This window comes from Diplotaxodon limnothrissa, linkage group LG7, assembly GCF_057381915.1.
Source record: "Diplotaxodon limnothrissa isolate DT_005_m linkage group LG7, D_limnothrissa_male_GT1.1, whole genome shotgun sequence".
NCBI classification, from domain to species: domain Eukaryota; kingdom Metazoa; phylum Chordata; class Actinopteri; order Cichliformes; family Cichlidae; genus Diplotaxodon; species Diplotaxodon limnothrissa.
Window position 1 is genome coordinate 49776652 of NC_140602.1, and position 15260 is coordinate 49791911.

Below are 15260 nucleotides of genomic sequence, written 5' to 3' on the forward strand. Positions count from 1 at the left end.
CCACTTTTAACAGATTCGAGCAGAAGTGGCGTGCAGTGTACGTAAAGTGTGTTTGTGTTTGGTGTTCATTTGTGTACATACCACTTGTGTGCACAACTTCCCGTGTGTGTGGTTTTTTTTCTCTTTTTTTTTTCATTGTTGTTTTAGTCTTTTTTTAATTATTTTTTTTTATCCATCCTGCGGACATGCAGTGCTGTAGAAAAACAAAGGGAACTCATCGCACTTCATCAAGCAGGCAGTGAGGAAGGGCCACCTGTGCTTTCAGAGGTGCTTTAATCCATCCTGAAATGTTCCAGGTACTTTTCATGAAACTCTTTTTGGTTTGAAGGTGTAATCATCCTGAAATATAGAAACAGCATGAGGAGCTGCTGTTTGCACAGCAGGGTGTGTCTTGTTCTGTGAAACGGCTCCATGCCGGTTGTGTTGAACAAACCTAAAGACTCCCACACCACAACCTTACTCATCCATACTTGTTAGACATTTGTTGGTTGTGTGTTTTTTGTGTGCCCTGTCCTTGGACACAAGCAGTTTGGTTGGGAAACTTGCCAAAGATGTCAGCTTAGGTAAATTCAAATTATACAGTTCCTGTTGAAATCAGGCCACAGAGGTGCTGATTTAGTACCAAAGTAATGTAATCTCTTAACCGTCGATTTGTGGCATAGTTTGCTTTTATTTGCTCACTTATTAAAACTAGTTATTTTTTAATAAGTGAGAAACTGAGATAAACGGTCTGTTTATCTCAGTTTCTCAGTTTTGTCACAAGTTTTCTGTCTTTTGATTTTAGAAATCCTTTCTTTTTCATTTCAGGTTCTGAGATGTTTCATGTTAAGATCTGCTCCACAGATTTTGCAGTCATGTTAAAGGACAAAAGCTTCAGCTTGTGTTTTATGAAAGCAGAAGTAGTTCATGGACGAATTCTTCCGTTTTTCCCGTCTACGTGTGCTGACACACAGCCTTTTCTTTGTTAAATCAATTGCTGCCTTTTCAAACACCAAGCATACTTATTCTGGTAGTAAACCTCAGTTTTAACCTTATCTGCCCACAGTATTCAGGCATTTATGGAATGAACCATACTTGTATATTAAAAAAGAATCTCAGATTTTCTGGGGTTATGTGGACCATAACACCATATAGCTCACATATTAGTTACATTTACTGAAAAGATGAACCCACTTTGAAGCTCATCCTAAAAAATGTAACATGTTAGAGAAAAACTTTGCTGTCATTTAATTTGCTGCGTTCAGGAGAAAAAATCAGATTGAATGTGTTTTAATTCTAGAGTAAAGGCTGTAAACTTTGCCCTTTTAACCAGCTCTTCAAAAACCAATGCCAGCTACATGTTTTTTGTAGTTTTGAGGGGGGGAAAAATCATTGCTGGTGATCAGAGAGCCACAATGACAGAGATTTGAAATAACGGCCACGCCGTCAGCTTTCATTTTACTGGCTATGTCCAAACTACAGAGAAGCCCAAAGACATAAAGCCATCATTTCTTAGTTGATTCATTCAATCTTATTTCAGAGCAGTTGATACAATCTGATGGAATAGTCTGCTCTAAATACTGAGCTGTGGAGCTGCTCTCCAGCTGTTGCTTATCCCAAGGTAATAAAAATGGGACAAATCAGCCCATAATCCCTCCCCAGTCCCTCCATTGTTCTTGGAATGATGCTATGCAAAAAAAAAAAAAAAAAAGGAACCTTCTTAGTATTCAGAATAACATCGGCGACTGCTGATTTGCCTCTGTGTCATGTTTTGTTTGCTTTGTGTCATCTCCTGTCATTTTAGCGATAGATAATATTTGTATGTGAATTTATGGCGCTTGATCCGTGCGGGTTTTTATCAAAAGGAGAACAGATTAATTTTTTATTTCTTTGCTTCTTGTGGGGTTTTGGGTTGTTTTTTGGGGGGGGTGTCTTTTTTGGGGTTTGTTTTTTGTTATCTGTACTTGTTTTATTGCAGTTTTTTTGCTTTTTAAAAAATAATAATTCGGTGGCATTTCCATTGATTTTGGTCCTTTTAATTGTGTCATTTCAAAGCAGTCCTGAAAGGTGCATTCAAAGGTGGCACTTTATCCAATACATTTCCCCTCACAGTGTAACAGGTGAAAATGGAAAGGAGGTTCTATTAGGCTGAGTCCTTTAAGCTATGAAATTAGGGTTTGCATTTGGAGCATATCTTTTGAGCTGATACACATAAGCGTCTGTTCTCTCTCTCTTTTTTTTTTTTTTTTCTTTCGTAGTGTTGTTATTTGGTGAAGGTGTGTGTACCTTCCTGCACCTGATTATTCTTTGCTCAAGGAGCAGTAATCATCACTGATAATCATATCAGATCATCACTGAGCTCATTTTTTATGGAACAGCATGTTTAATGCAGTGAACAGGGTGATGACAGCCCTGAAGTCTAGGACTGGACTCTCTCTGTATATACTTTCTGTCTGACAAAATTCGGGCCCTGACCTCACGTGTGAAAGTGTCAGCTCAATTGTTTTATATTACTTTGGCTTTTCTTAAAAAAGGTTCTGTGTCCTCATGATTTTCTCTCTTTGTGTTTTGCAGGTTTCCCTGATTTTCCAGGGAGTTCTCCCCAGTTTTAATAATGGAGGTGTTGCAATGTGATGGCTGTGACTTCCGAGCCGAGTCATACGACGACTTGAAGACTCACATACAGGAAGTGCACACTGTTTTTCTGCAGCCTGCAGATGCAGATGAGTCTGATTCCCTGAAAGATGAAGATGAAGACGAGGAAGAAGAAGAGGACTATGATGATAAAGATGACAAGGATTATACGCCTCCTAAATCTGGAATGAGTATGCCTACCACATTCATTTAGATGTTGCTGTTGTTTTGTTGAGGATTAGGATCATGTCTGTGTCTGTTATAAAGAAGTCTACAAAGTAAGGTGATACATTTTACAAAGTTGGGTAATGTAAAGAGTTGTGGATGGACTTTATCAGCAGAAACAACAGAAAGGGAAAGAAATTACAACAAAATAATTTACTGTTTTCCAGCATGTGTCTAATAATCTTTCTCTTTTCTTTCTTTTTCTTTCTTTTTAGGCCCCAACTCTACTGACAGTCCCAACCAAACATCACAAAAGCCAACAGCTGAAACTCATCTGCAGTTTTATCAGTGCAAGTTCTGTGTCCGTTACTTCAGATCAAAGTCTTTCTTAAGAAACCACACCAAAAAGGTGCATAATGTCATAGAGCCAGATTCGGATGCAAGTGTCTCCTCAAAGACTGCAAAGCAGCCCAGCTACACTGTCATAATGCACAGTGACCATTCAGAAGTGTATTCCTGTCAGTATTGCACATATAAGTCCCCAAGGAAAGCACGGATAATGAAACACCAACTAATGTATCACAACAAAGTTCCTTCGGATAGTGCTGGAGATCCCCCGGAGTGCAATGAAAGCGGTGAGAAATCGGACTCTGCTACTGAGCTCATGAAGGGAACGTTTGCCTGCGAGTGGTGTGACTATCAGACCAACCAGAAGGACAGCTGGACCAATCATGTGGTGAAGGAGCACAGTGACAAGGTCAAGATAGTTTCCTGCATTGCGGAGGTGGAAGAGCAAGCAAGTGCAAGCTCCCCCAAACCGGATTCTCCCTCCTCTTCCCGTGCTAATGTTAGCGGAAAGGAGGAGTCTGTAGCAAAAACACCAGAAAACACAGGGGAGAAGTCCACCTCAGAGATCTCATCCTTTCAATATGCACAGATAAGTGCAGTTACACCCAACAGCACAGGTTCTTCTATCCTATCCAAGAGGTTTGCATCATCCGATGTCCCCATAGCTATGGACACCAACCTACTCAATGAGGAAGACTCGAGGAGCAGCTTAGAGGACGATGACGACGACGAAGAGCTGGGTGATATGGACGATCCCAGCTACACTGGAACCCTGTCCGCAGATGCAAAGCAGCTATTAACAGATGAAGATAATAAATTATTGGAAACTAAAGGAATTCCCTTCAGAAAGTACATGAACCGATTTCAGTGCCCATTCTGCTCCTTCCTCACCATGCACAGGCGGAGCATCTCCCGCCACATTGAAAATATTCACCTCTCTGGAAAAGCCACGGTGTACAAATGCGATGAGTGCCCATTTATTTGCACCAGCCCTCTGAAACTAGGCACACACAAACAGAGCCACAATTTTTCAGATTTAGAAACCTTGGACCTGACAGGTGATAGCCCAGGACCTCAGAATGACAGCGCAGCAGAGCCAGTTAATGAGGGTAACGTGAGTTCTAAAGTCAATGGGAAAAAGACAACCAGCACACCAAATGACCAGCAGAACCCTCACCGCTGCACCCTCTGCAGCTTCTCCACCACCACCCTGAAAGGTCTGAGGGTCCACCAGCAGCATAAGCATTCCTACTGTGATGACCTCGACTCCACTGTCTTTGAAGCCCAGCTGTCTGACCAGCCAGACTCTGAAGTAGATGCTTCTCCAATCTTCCTACAAAAAACCCAGACCCCCATTTTAGGGCTTGCCACCAAAAAGCCCTTAGTAACAGGGAAAAGAGCCAGGAAGTCCATTAATGACTTGCCTTTGGATTTGTCCTCAGTCAAAAAGAGAACCAGAATTGATGAAATTGCCAGTAACCTTCAAAGCAAGATAAGCCAAAGCCAGCAGGACACCGTCATTAATCTGGATGACATGGATGATGAAGACGCGGGAGAAAATCATGCCAGCGCTGATGAGGGGAGAAACAATGAAAACAACTCTGTCTTTGCTTACAACACACAGCAGCTTTATGCAAGAGACTCTGCCAGCTCTAATGAGGGCAGCAGAATAGGGAAAAGAAAAAGCAACCCTAGGTCCAAGCCTAGAAACATCCCCATATCGCTGACTCTCTCGGACGATAGTGAAAATATCTCCGCTGATGCCAGTGACAGTGCTATCCAAGAGAACATGGAATATTCAGAGGATCCTGGAATTACACGCTTCTACTGCAAACACTGTGATTACCACAACAAGTCGGCTCGTAGCGTCAGCACCCATTACCAGAGGATGCACCCTTACATCAAGTTTAGTTTTAAGTACATCCTGGACCCTGAAGACCAGAGTGCAGTCTTCCGCTGCTTAGAGTGCTACATCGAATACACAAATTACAACGATCTGCACCAACACTACATGGACCACCACCCTGAAGCAAGCAATGTGCTCAACTTCAACCAGCCCCATCTCTTATACATGTGCCGGTTTTGTTCGTACACGAGCCCTAACGTGAGGAGCCTAATGCCCCATTACCAAAGAATGCACCCCACCGTGAAAATCAACAACGCCATGATCTTTTCCAGCTATATTGTAGAGCAGTCCCACAAAAGCAGTGAATCACAGACTCTGAGGGAAATACTCAATTCGGGACCGAAAAATTTTAACTCTCCCACTTCGATGCCCAGGTCCACCTCAAGCCCGGTGCAGAAAGCGGTTTCCAAATCCCCTGAAGCTAGCGCTGACCCAGAACCTCTCAAAGAAGGCAGCAATGTTGTCGTCTACGATTGTGACGTGTGCTCCTTTGCAAGCCCCAATATGCACTCTGTTCTGGTCCACTACCAGAAGAAACACCCAGAGCAAAAGGCGTCTTATTTCCGTATACAGAAAACCATGAAGGTCATCTCAGTGGATCAGTCACAGCCTGTAGCCAACTCTTCGTTTAACACCAGCATGTCTTCGACTCCAAAACAATCAAGTGCAGCAGTTTATGGATCAGATGAAGAAATGTATTACTGCAAGCACTGCGTGTACAGCAATAGATCTGTTGTTGGTGTTTTGGTCCATTATCAGAAAAGACACCCGGAGGTGAAAGTGACAGCGAAATACATCAAACATGGCGCTCCTACCCCTGGATTGATGAAGCTCATGGATGAGCTACAGATTGCAGCACCCAAGCAGTTTATGAAGCAGTTTCAAAATAACGGTCACGACGGATCTAATAACTCGAGCCCCAAACCCGGAAGTGGTGAGAAAGGCGAGGATGAGCTGTTCTTTTGCCAGCACTGTGATTACGGCAACCGCACTGTAAAAGGCGTGCTTATTCACTATCAGAAAAAGCACAGGGAGACCAAGGCCAACGCTGACCTTGTGCGCCGCCACACTGCAGTCGTCCGGAGTCAACGTGAGCGAGCGCAGATGGTTCAGTCCAGCGTCGCCTCGTCTGCCGCTGTCCCAGCTCCTCCAGACCCTGAAAACACTACACCTCTGCGTTCCCTGAAGTGCAGGCACTGTTCCTACACATCTCCCTACGTCTATGCTCTGAAGAAGCACCTAAAGAAAGAGCACCCTACTGTGAAAGCCACAGCCATGACAATTTTACACTGGGCTTATCAAGATGGTATCTTGGAGGCTGGCTACCACTGCGAGTGGTGCATTTACTCCCATGCTGAACCCCAGGGTCTGTTGCTCCATTACCAAAGACGCCACCCTGAGCATAATGTTGATTACACATACATGGCCAGCAAGCTGTGGGCTGGGCCTGAGACAACCCAACAGGGAGGCAATGCAGAGACAAAACATTACAAGTGTAGGGACTGTGCCTTTGAGGCTTGCACAATATGGGACATCACCAATCACTATCAGGCGGTCCACCCCTGGGCTATCAAAGGGGACGAATCCGTGCTTTTGGATATAATCAAAGGAAACGGCTCAACTGAAAAAGCCCAACAGCAGGTTTCCAAAGAGCAGACGCCTCTGAATTGCCAGACTGTTGAAGATGACGGCCCGTTGGTTATTGCCACCCCACCTCAAGAAAGCAATCCCCAGCCTCACCACCCACGCCTTTCCATCTCTAACAATCCTTATCAGTGTACTGTATGTCTGTCAGAGTACAACAGTCTGCATGGCCTCCTCACCCACTATGGAAAGAAGCACCCTGGCATGAAAGTGAAAGCTGCAGATTTTGCACAGGAGGCAGACCTCAACCCCAGTTCTGTGTATAAATGTCGCCACTGTCCGTATGTGAACTCCCGGATCCACGGAGTCCTCACCCACTATCAGAAAAGACACCCGTTGGTCAAAGTCACAGCGGAAGACTTTGCAGACGACATAGAGCAAATCACAGAGTTGCACGAAGGGGACGACAAGTTCAAAACTCAAAGGCAGGGCTACGGCGCGTACAGATGCAAAATGTGCCCGTATACACATGGGACTCTGGAGAAACTCAAAATCCATTATGAGAAATATCACAATCAGTCTGCTTCCGACATGTTCTCTCCTTCTCTGACTCATTTTTCTTCTGGTAAAGAAACAGAGCTAGCAGGTGAGTGCAGCGCAAGTCATATATCAAGTGCAGCAAAAGTCCAGGAGGTCAGTGAGTTGGACCTTGCCCTCTCTCAGTTACCCATCAATAAGACAGAAAAACACGCTGTGTTCAAGTGTCAGCTCTGCAAATACTTCTGCTCGACCAGGAAGGGCATCGCTCGCCACTACCGTATCAAGCACAACAACGTCCGTGCTCAGCCGGAGGGTAAAAATAACGTCTTCAAATGTGCTCTGTGCTCATACACAAACCCCATACGCAAAGGCCTGGCAGCACACTACCAGAAGCGGCATGATATCGATGCCTATTACACCCACTGTCTGGCTGCTTCGAAGACTATGAATGAAAAGGTGAACAAAGTGATGGCACCCCCGCCGACTGAAGGGGACAATTCAGAAATGAGCGAAGATTTGCGATTAGCTGTGGAGAGACGGAGGTGCTCTCTTTGCCCCTTCCAGGCCTTCAGCAGGAAGAGCATTGTCTCACACTACATTAAACGCCACCCGGGTGTCTTCCCTAAGAAGCAGCATTCGAGCAAACTCGGCCGCTACTTCACTGTCATTTATGCCAAAGAACCCGAAAAGACTGCCGCAAGTGCATCAGCAGAGGACGATAAGGAAGTGATAGAGGTCCCGCTCGAACCTGAGCAGGATGGAGATGTGGACTGGCTGCCATTCAAGTGTCTGAAATGCTTCAGGTTGTCTTTTAGCACCGGCGAGCTGCTCTCTATGCACTACAACAACCACCACTGCAACGACTTGAAGCGGGACTTTGTGGTATCTCCTGGTCTCTGGGACGAGGATCCCGATTTATATCGGTGTTCTCACTGTGAGCTTAAGTTCCTATATCTCCCCGCTCTTGCTAAACATCTCCTGAAGCACAATGAGGAGTTTCAGAAAAAGGCGATGAGGCACGAGAGAAGGAGGCAGCTCCTCAGCAAGCAGAAAGCCACAGAGCTGCCTGAGAGCAAACAGGAGAAGGTGAGCAAACATAGTCGTCCCGAAATCTCATCAAAGAAAGAATTAAGGCGTAATAGAATTCTCTACCTACCATTAATGTGTGTGATGGCATACTGTGATTTACATGAGAGTCACATACCAATGCTCTACCTGTGTTCTTCATCTTCTTGTAAGATGGAAGCGTCCTCCTGTTTTTTTTTGTTTTTTTTTAAACAACCATTTGTGGCATTGTGCTAAAGCTAATGGGTGGCTTTGCCCCTGCACTTCATTGGCAGTAAACGGTAAAAGTAATGGTAGAAGAAGCTACCTTTAGAAGATGCTATTTTGTGTCTCCTTCCAGGATTGAACCAGAGATCTTTCGCTCATTGAGCCAATTTGCAAGCTGCTAACTGTGCATGATGGGGTGATTTGATGATCTGCCAATTAGTTTCATATTAACTTCATGTTAAATTATAGAACGGTAATATTCTGTAGTTTTTCTTGTGAAAATTGTAAACCAAGACTAAAATAATGCCGTCGTCTGACTGTGGCAGATATGTTGGCTTGTGGAAACCATTCACACAACTCATGTTAAATTAGGTAGTTATGGTGCTTTAATGGCGTGTATTTTTGTTATATATTATTAAATAGGACATTTAAAAAAGAAAATCTTTCCTTTTCTGTGCACAGGAGAGTCCTGTAAATAAAACTCCCATCGGATTCAGGTGTAACTTCTGTGTAGAGATACACCCAACCCTCCGAGCCATCTGCAACCACCTTAGGAAGCATGTCCAGTATGGTGAGGTCAAAGAGGGGCATGTCAAGGTAAGAGAAGCTGCTTTTAAAGCTTCTTAAAGATTAGATTAGATAGAACTTTATTAATCCCTCGGGTGGGTTCCTCTGGGAAATTCGATTTCCAAAAAAGCACAGCACCGACAGAAGTTACAGAGTTACAGAATATTATATATATATATATATATATATATATATATATATATATATATATATATATATATATATATATATATATATATATATATATATAATACAGAGACAATATAAATAAAATATACGAAGGGGATAAATAGGAATAAAAATACAAGTGAATTGCACATTTCAAGTATTGAGTCTATTGCACCGTTGACTATTTACAAAAGGTATTGTACAGTGAGGTGAAGAGGCACTACAGCTTAGTTGTTCCCCCCTCCTTTGTCCTCCTGTTTCCCCTCCCTCTCCCCTCCAGAGAGGAGTTAAACAGTCTGATGGCGTGTGGGACAAAGGAGTTTTTAAGTCTGTTAGTTCTTGTCTTGGGGAGAAGCAACCTGTCACTGAACAGACTCTTCTGGTTGTTTATGGCCGTGTGCAGAGGATGCCCAGCATTGTCCATAATGTCCATCAGTTTCTTTAATGTCCTTTTCTCTGCCACTGTCACCAGAGTGTCCAGCTTCATGCCGACCACAGAGCTAGCCCTCCTGATCAGTTTCTCCAGCCTGGATGAGTCCTTCTTTGCTGTGCTGCTCCCCCAGCACACCACAGCATAGAAAAGTACTCCAGCAACCACCGACTGGTAAAACATCCTCAGGAGCTTCCTGCAGATGTTAAAAGACCTCAGCCTCCTGAGGAAGTACAGTCGGCTTTGGGCTTTTTTATACAGGTGCTCTGTGTTGCATGACCAGTCCAGTTTATTGTCCACCCACAGCCCGAGGTACTTGTACTTGTTGACCACCTCCACCTCCTCCCCCTCTATCTGAACCGGCAGTGGACCTGCTCTAGACCTCCCGAAGTCCACAACCAGTTCCTTAGTCTTTGAGGTGTTGAGTTGCAGGTGGTTTGTGTGCTTATAATATATAGTTATATTTCTTGCGTCAAATAAATACTATAGTGTATATTCACTATCCATATCCTATATAAAATAAGTCGTTATTTAAAATGTGTGGCAACAGTAGAAGTAAGTCGTTTGTCAAATATATTAAACAAGTTATTTTACTATTAAGAATATAGAATATATTCTTATAAGAATATCTTGCCTTCTTCTTATTGTTCTCATATTGGGCAGCAGGGCATTAGTGTGCTTTAGGGGTTAGAGATGATGAGCCAAACATCAAATATCTGCAGCATCATATTTATTGTGATGTTATGACTCTTAAACCTTTCCTTTTATAAATCGTGACCACATATACAGTACATGTAATTTATTCCACTGTGCTAATGTGATATCAGTGTAATATCCTCCTAACTATATTTCAAAGGCACATTTTTTTTCCGGTCCCCTGTGCTTCTGTATTATTTTCCATCTCTCATCCTCCTAGCACTGCAGTGATCTGTTTTACTGGACTGGGGTTCTGTTTCCCATTTTGTTTATTACTGACAGAGGCTTCTGGGTAGACAGTCTGTCAGCTACCCCGAGAGAAAACAAGCAGTGCTGTCCCATTGCTGTAGAGAAGCAGGGGGGTTGGAGTGGTGAGCCATAACTTTTAGGGCAGTGGCGGGTAACCATTCGAACATTAGTATTCCAGTGAGGCTGCCAGTGAGGGGAACAGGCCTAAGGACCCAATGCCTCACCCAAATGGAGGCCTGGATCTTCCATCAGACACTCGGTCTCTCTTTATGTGTCTAAGACGCCATGTTTTCCACCAACGAGAGTGATCCAGTGAAAAAGCACTGTATTCGTTTTGGTAACGAGGTCATAGTGTTCAAAGATGGGAGTTAAATTCGAGAACAGCGCTGGTTTCTCAGAGGGGAGCGTGAAGAGCAGACTGACGGTGCATTCAGGGACTGGATGGTAAGGCTGGGGCTGTGGATGCCACATCTTATTTATGGATTCACAAAGTGCAGGGTCAGGTCCTTCCACAGAAAGAATGAGTTTCCTTGAGGCAATAAAAAAAGTCATGGTGATCGTCTGCCTGCTCACGATGACTGCTGCAAGCAGCCTGCACTCTGGCAGATGAAGGGAGGGGGGGAAAGAAATGTTTTTCCAGTTCCTTTCAGTAATTGTTGGTAGAACTGCACGGTTGCAAGATCTTTGTTTTTAGAAAAATTTGTCTCGATTAGTCACCCCGAATAAATGCTTATGGTTGGTTACAGTTATCACACTTGATGCATGAGGCGAGGGGATGGGCTGGAATTTTTCTGTCATATTCTGCTAAATATAAGCCAAGTGCGGTTTCTCTCAACCAACACACTGAAGAGTTTTATGTCTGAGTTAAAGTTAACCAAAGTGCTGATCTTCAGATAACACAGAGAGATGGAAAGAAAAACAGGGGGGGTCAAAGGCAGAGTGTGAGAAACTGTAACTGAGGCCTAACTGACAGTGACTGCATGGATGGAAGCAGAAGTGTTAGGCAGCTGCTTAACTGTCGCCTGTATGCAGATAATGTAGTAAAAAATAACTGTAGGTGCTAGACTTGAAGCGATATTTATATTAAAGCGATCTCTTCATTTCAGCATTCAGCAACCACATGAAAAAAGGTGTTGGCAGATAAAAATCAGCATGAACTGAGAGGTTGCTGAACATCTGAGACCTTTCCTCTTTTTGCATTGCAGCAGGAAGTCAGCGAGGTCCCCCTGATCCTACCTTCCGAGAGCCTAACTAATGGCAACATGGAGGGGGATGAAGCTGCCGAAGTCGACGGCCTGGAGAGACCCGGAGCCACGCCCAAAGATTCTGATGATGCCGCTGTTACCGTGGAGAACCTGGATCCTGAGACAGACGCTGGTGAAGGAAGGGCAGCGGCCTTGGTGGCCGCAGCCAGGGCCGTAGTGTCAGAGGGCCAGCTGAAGCAGCGGCTGGCAGCAGGGGGTCACCCGTGCGCCCAGTGCGATCGAGTCTTCATGTCCATGCAGGGCCTGAGGTCCCATGAGAGGAGCCACTCAGCCATGGCACTGTTCAGCAAAGAAGACAAATACAGCTGCCAGTACTGCCAGTTTGTCTCGCCCTTCAGACACAAGTAAGTGGGGAGGATCGGGGTTTGTGACTGACACCTTTAACACCGCTTCCACAGTGCTGTCCCTTGTGTGTACTGTGGTACTGTTTTTAAAGAGTAGAGCGCAGTAAATTGACACTTTGGCTGAGGCAAGCACATATTCACCATATTGCTGTGTTATCTGTTGACTCTCCTTTGAACATTTTATCTTTCCTCACTTTCCAGTTCTTTAGATTTTTTGCTTTTCATTAAGATGAAGTTTTAAGATTTAGTGGCTGTTTTGCTTCTGTCTCCTTTTAGAATAGTGCAAAGAAAATCCAAATGCACATTTATATACACATAGGTGCAGATTTTTTAAGACAGAGACTTTATTTAAGTGGGGGAATTTACTTGTTACTGCAACACAAGGGACAGGAAGAAAAAATGAATTAGAGTGATATTAGATAAATAAAATTAATTAAAATTATATCCAGGAATCAGTGGTTTAGTGTGACTTGGATACACCAAACTTTCCAATTTTAGTGTTTTCTTTTTCTTTTCTTTTTTTGTAGAGGAGTATGTGACTATCAAACATTTACAATCTCAAAATATGTGTAAAATTTGAATTTTCTGGCTTTTGATCAGTTTTTCACATCTGTGAATCGATTTTAAAAACATGCCACAATCCCTCTGTAAAAGAAGAAATACGGTCTCTTGCATGCCACCAAAACGAAGCCTGTGTCCGATGTTCAGAATTAGGTTCTAGAAAAGCAAATTGTCACGTATTTAGACAGATAATGGCCACTTGTTGTTAGAAAAATTGCCTTAATGTTAGCCCTTAAGCAGGGGAAGTTTCATAACGATCGCCATGCATGCAGGATGAATGCAAAGACCATTTTCTTTAAGATGTCAGTCCAGCTTTATGGGGAGCTCTTACATGCAGCTACTTCTTGCTGAGAAGCTTCTTCCTGTTATTTGGCTATTGCTAGTGCTGTTTGGCTAAGTGGCTGGATTAGCAGATGCAGCCTTGAGGAAGTGCGATCAGTGTTAACCTCAGCGATACACATTGTGCACCCTGTGGTATTTGAATGCTCTGACTGTGAAGCAGCATTACTTGGAAATGTTTAGTTTGCGTTAGCAGTCACTTGGCAGGAGGCAGTGAGTCAGACATTAATCTATTAAAAATTACAGTTAAAAACGGATGAGTGGTTTGAACTACACCCAGTAAGCGGTGTATATTTAAGCTAAACGCCTCACCAGCCTTTACACCAGCTGCTCTTTAGATCAACTAGATGTTAAAGTCATTTTGTACAGAGCACAGTTTTACACCTTATTCTGTTTACCCTATCACAATCCCTTTGAATCTTCAATCTTCTCCAAGATTTCCTGCCTCCTAGGAGAGAAAGACAAGCATTACAAGCGAGGCAGACATTTTTTTTAATTTTTTTTGGTAGCGTGATTTGTTTTATCCATCACAGAGACACAGAGCGAGAGGGGAAAGAGAGAGTCCTCATCTCCTCTGAGCTCCCAGGTGTAATCCCTCTGTACTGTATGTGCCCTGACCCAGAAAGAAGCCGCATTCCCATGCCACCTAGGAGGCTGGCATTAAAAACACAGCTACCGTCCCCACAGGCACTCACACACTCATTCCCACCAGGGGATTGTGGGTAGATGAGTTCACCCCACGGCTCCTTGTTCTGTAGTCATTGGAAATGTGTGGCTGTTGTTTGCGAGGTAAACAGAATCGAGCGCTTTAGACGCCGCTGAAAAGAAGAAGGGAAAAAACCCCCGCTGTTGAAATCATCAAAGTGGATGCTGTAGAGCTGCTTTCTCTTTCTTTCTCGTACTCCCGTCTTGTTACTGTCTCTCTCTCTTGTCCTCATTTCATCCATTTTTCTCATTTTATCCTCTTATCTCATATCCTCCCTTCTGTGTTTTGCTGTTGTTGTTGTTTTTAACTTCTTTTTTTAAATTTTGTTTCATTGCCAGTCTGGACCGACATGTGCAGTCTCACCACGGGCACCACAAGCCCTTCAGGTGTAAGCTCTGCCCCTTTAAATCTGCCTACGTGAGCCGCTTGAAGAGCCACCTGCATAAGGCACACACAGGTAAATAAAAAATAACACAAGCAGACACAGAACATTGTCACATACAGCTGTATCTCTGACTAACAAGCTATTCCTAGACCCATATACCTACCAACTTCCTGTTTATCTTCTCCAAAAAGATGTTCTGTGTGATTATCGAGCACAACTCAACTAGTGGGTTAGCCTTAGCAGCATTTTAACCATTCACTAAATCCAGGGATTTAGTTTGAATTCCTATTTTAACACTTAAAGGCCAAGTGAGCATTTGTATTTTTAATATTATGTATTAATTTAATTCTATTATTAACATTTTCTTCATTGGGGAACCTAGCATGCTACAAAAGTGAAGGTTTACTGGCTGTTGTGGCATAATGAGATTATTTTTGTTGTCGAAGGAGCCAGACAGCAATTTGAATTCATGTTAATGCAAATGTGGAAAATCTCCACCTGAGCTATCAAAACACAAGCAAAATGAAGCAACCTTGAAACTGGTGAGGCAGATAAGCTAGTCCTACGGAGGATTTGAATAATACTTTGAAGAAAAATCGCTAAGATGTGCTATATCCGGGATGTCAAATATAAGGCTCGGGGGCCAGAATCTGTCCAGCAAAGACTCCAATCCTGTGAGGCTCTGGAAAATGTGAAATGTATTTTCATATCTTTTATAGGTTTTCCTAATGATAAAGACCTCCACCACATGCATTCACACTACACCAAAATAATCAAAAAATGTATACCGATTCCACCATCAGGCCGGGGTCTTTCTGTGTGGAGTTTGCATGTTCTCCCCGTGTTTGCGTGGGTTCTCTCCGGGTACTCCGGCTTCCTCCCACAGTCCAAAGACATGCACTTAGTGGGGATAGGTTAATTGGTTAATCCAAATTGCCCATAGGTGTGAATGTGAGTGCGAATGGTTGTCTGTCTCTGTGTGTTAGCCCTGCGACAGACTGGCGACCTGTCCAGGGTGTACACCGCCTCTCGCCCTATGACAGCTGGGATAGGCTCCAGCGGACGCGAATGGATGGATGTATACTGATTTAACTTTTTTTCAGTTTGTAATAAGTCAATCTG

The 15260-nt window shown here is 43.6% G+C and overlaps 1 protein-coding gene across 2 annotated transcripts in view; it reads left to right on the forward strand.

Annotated features, from left to right (window-relative positions):
• The window catches only part of znf462 (zinc finger protein 462), a 54821-nt gene that overhangs the window by 23573 nt on the left and 15988 nt on the right, over window positions 1–15260 (forward strand). For both annotated transcript variants that reach the window (XM_085359829.1, XM_085359830.1), the window contains exons 2-6: window positions 2554–2804; window positions 3054–8242; window positions 8891–9025; window positions 11744–12147; window positions 14092–14210. In XM_085359829.1, coding sequence (XP_085215955.1) covers window positions 2594–2804; window positions 3054–8242; window positions 8891–9025; window positions 11744–12147; window positions 14092–14210 — 6058 coding nt within the window. In that variant the 5' untranslated portion in view covers window positions 2554–2593. The remainder of the gene's footprint in view (window positions 1–2553; window positions 2805–3053; window positions 8243–8890; window positions 9026–11743; window positions 12148–14091; window positions 14211–15260) is intronic.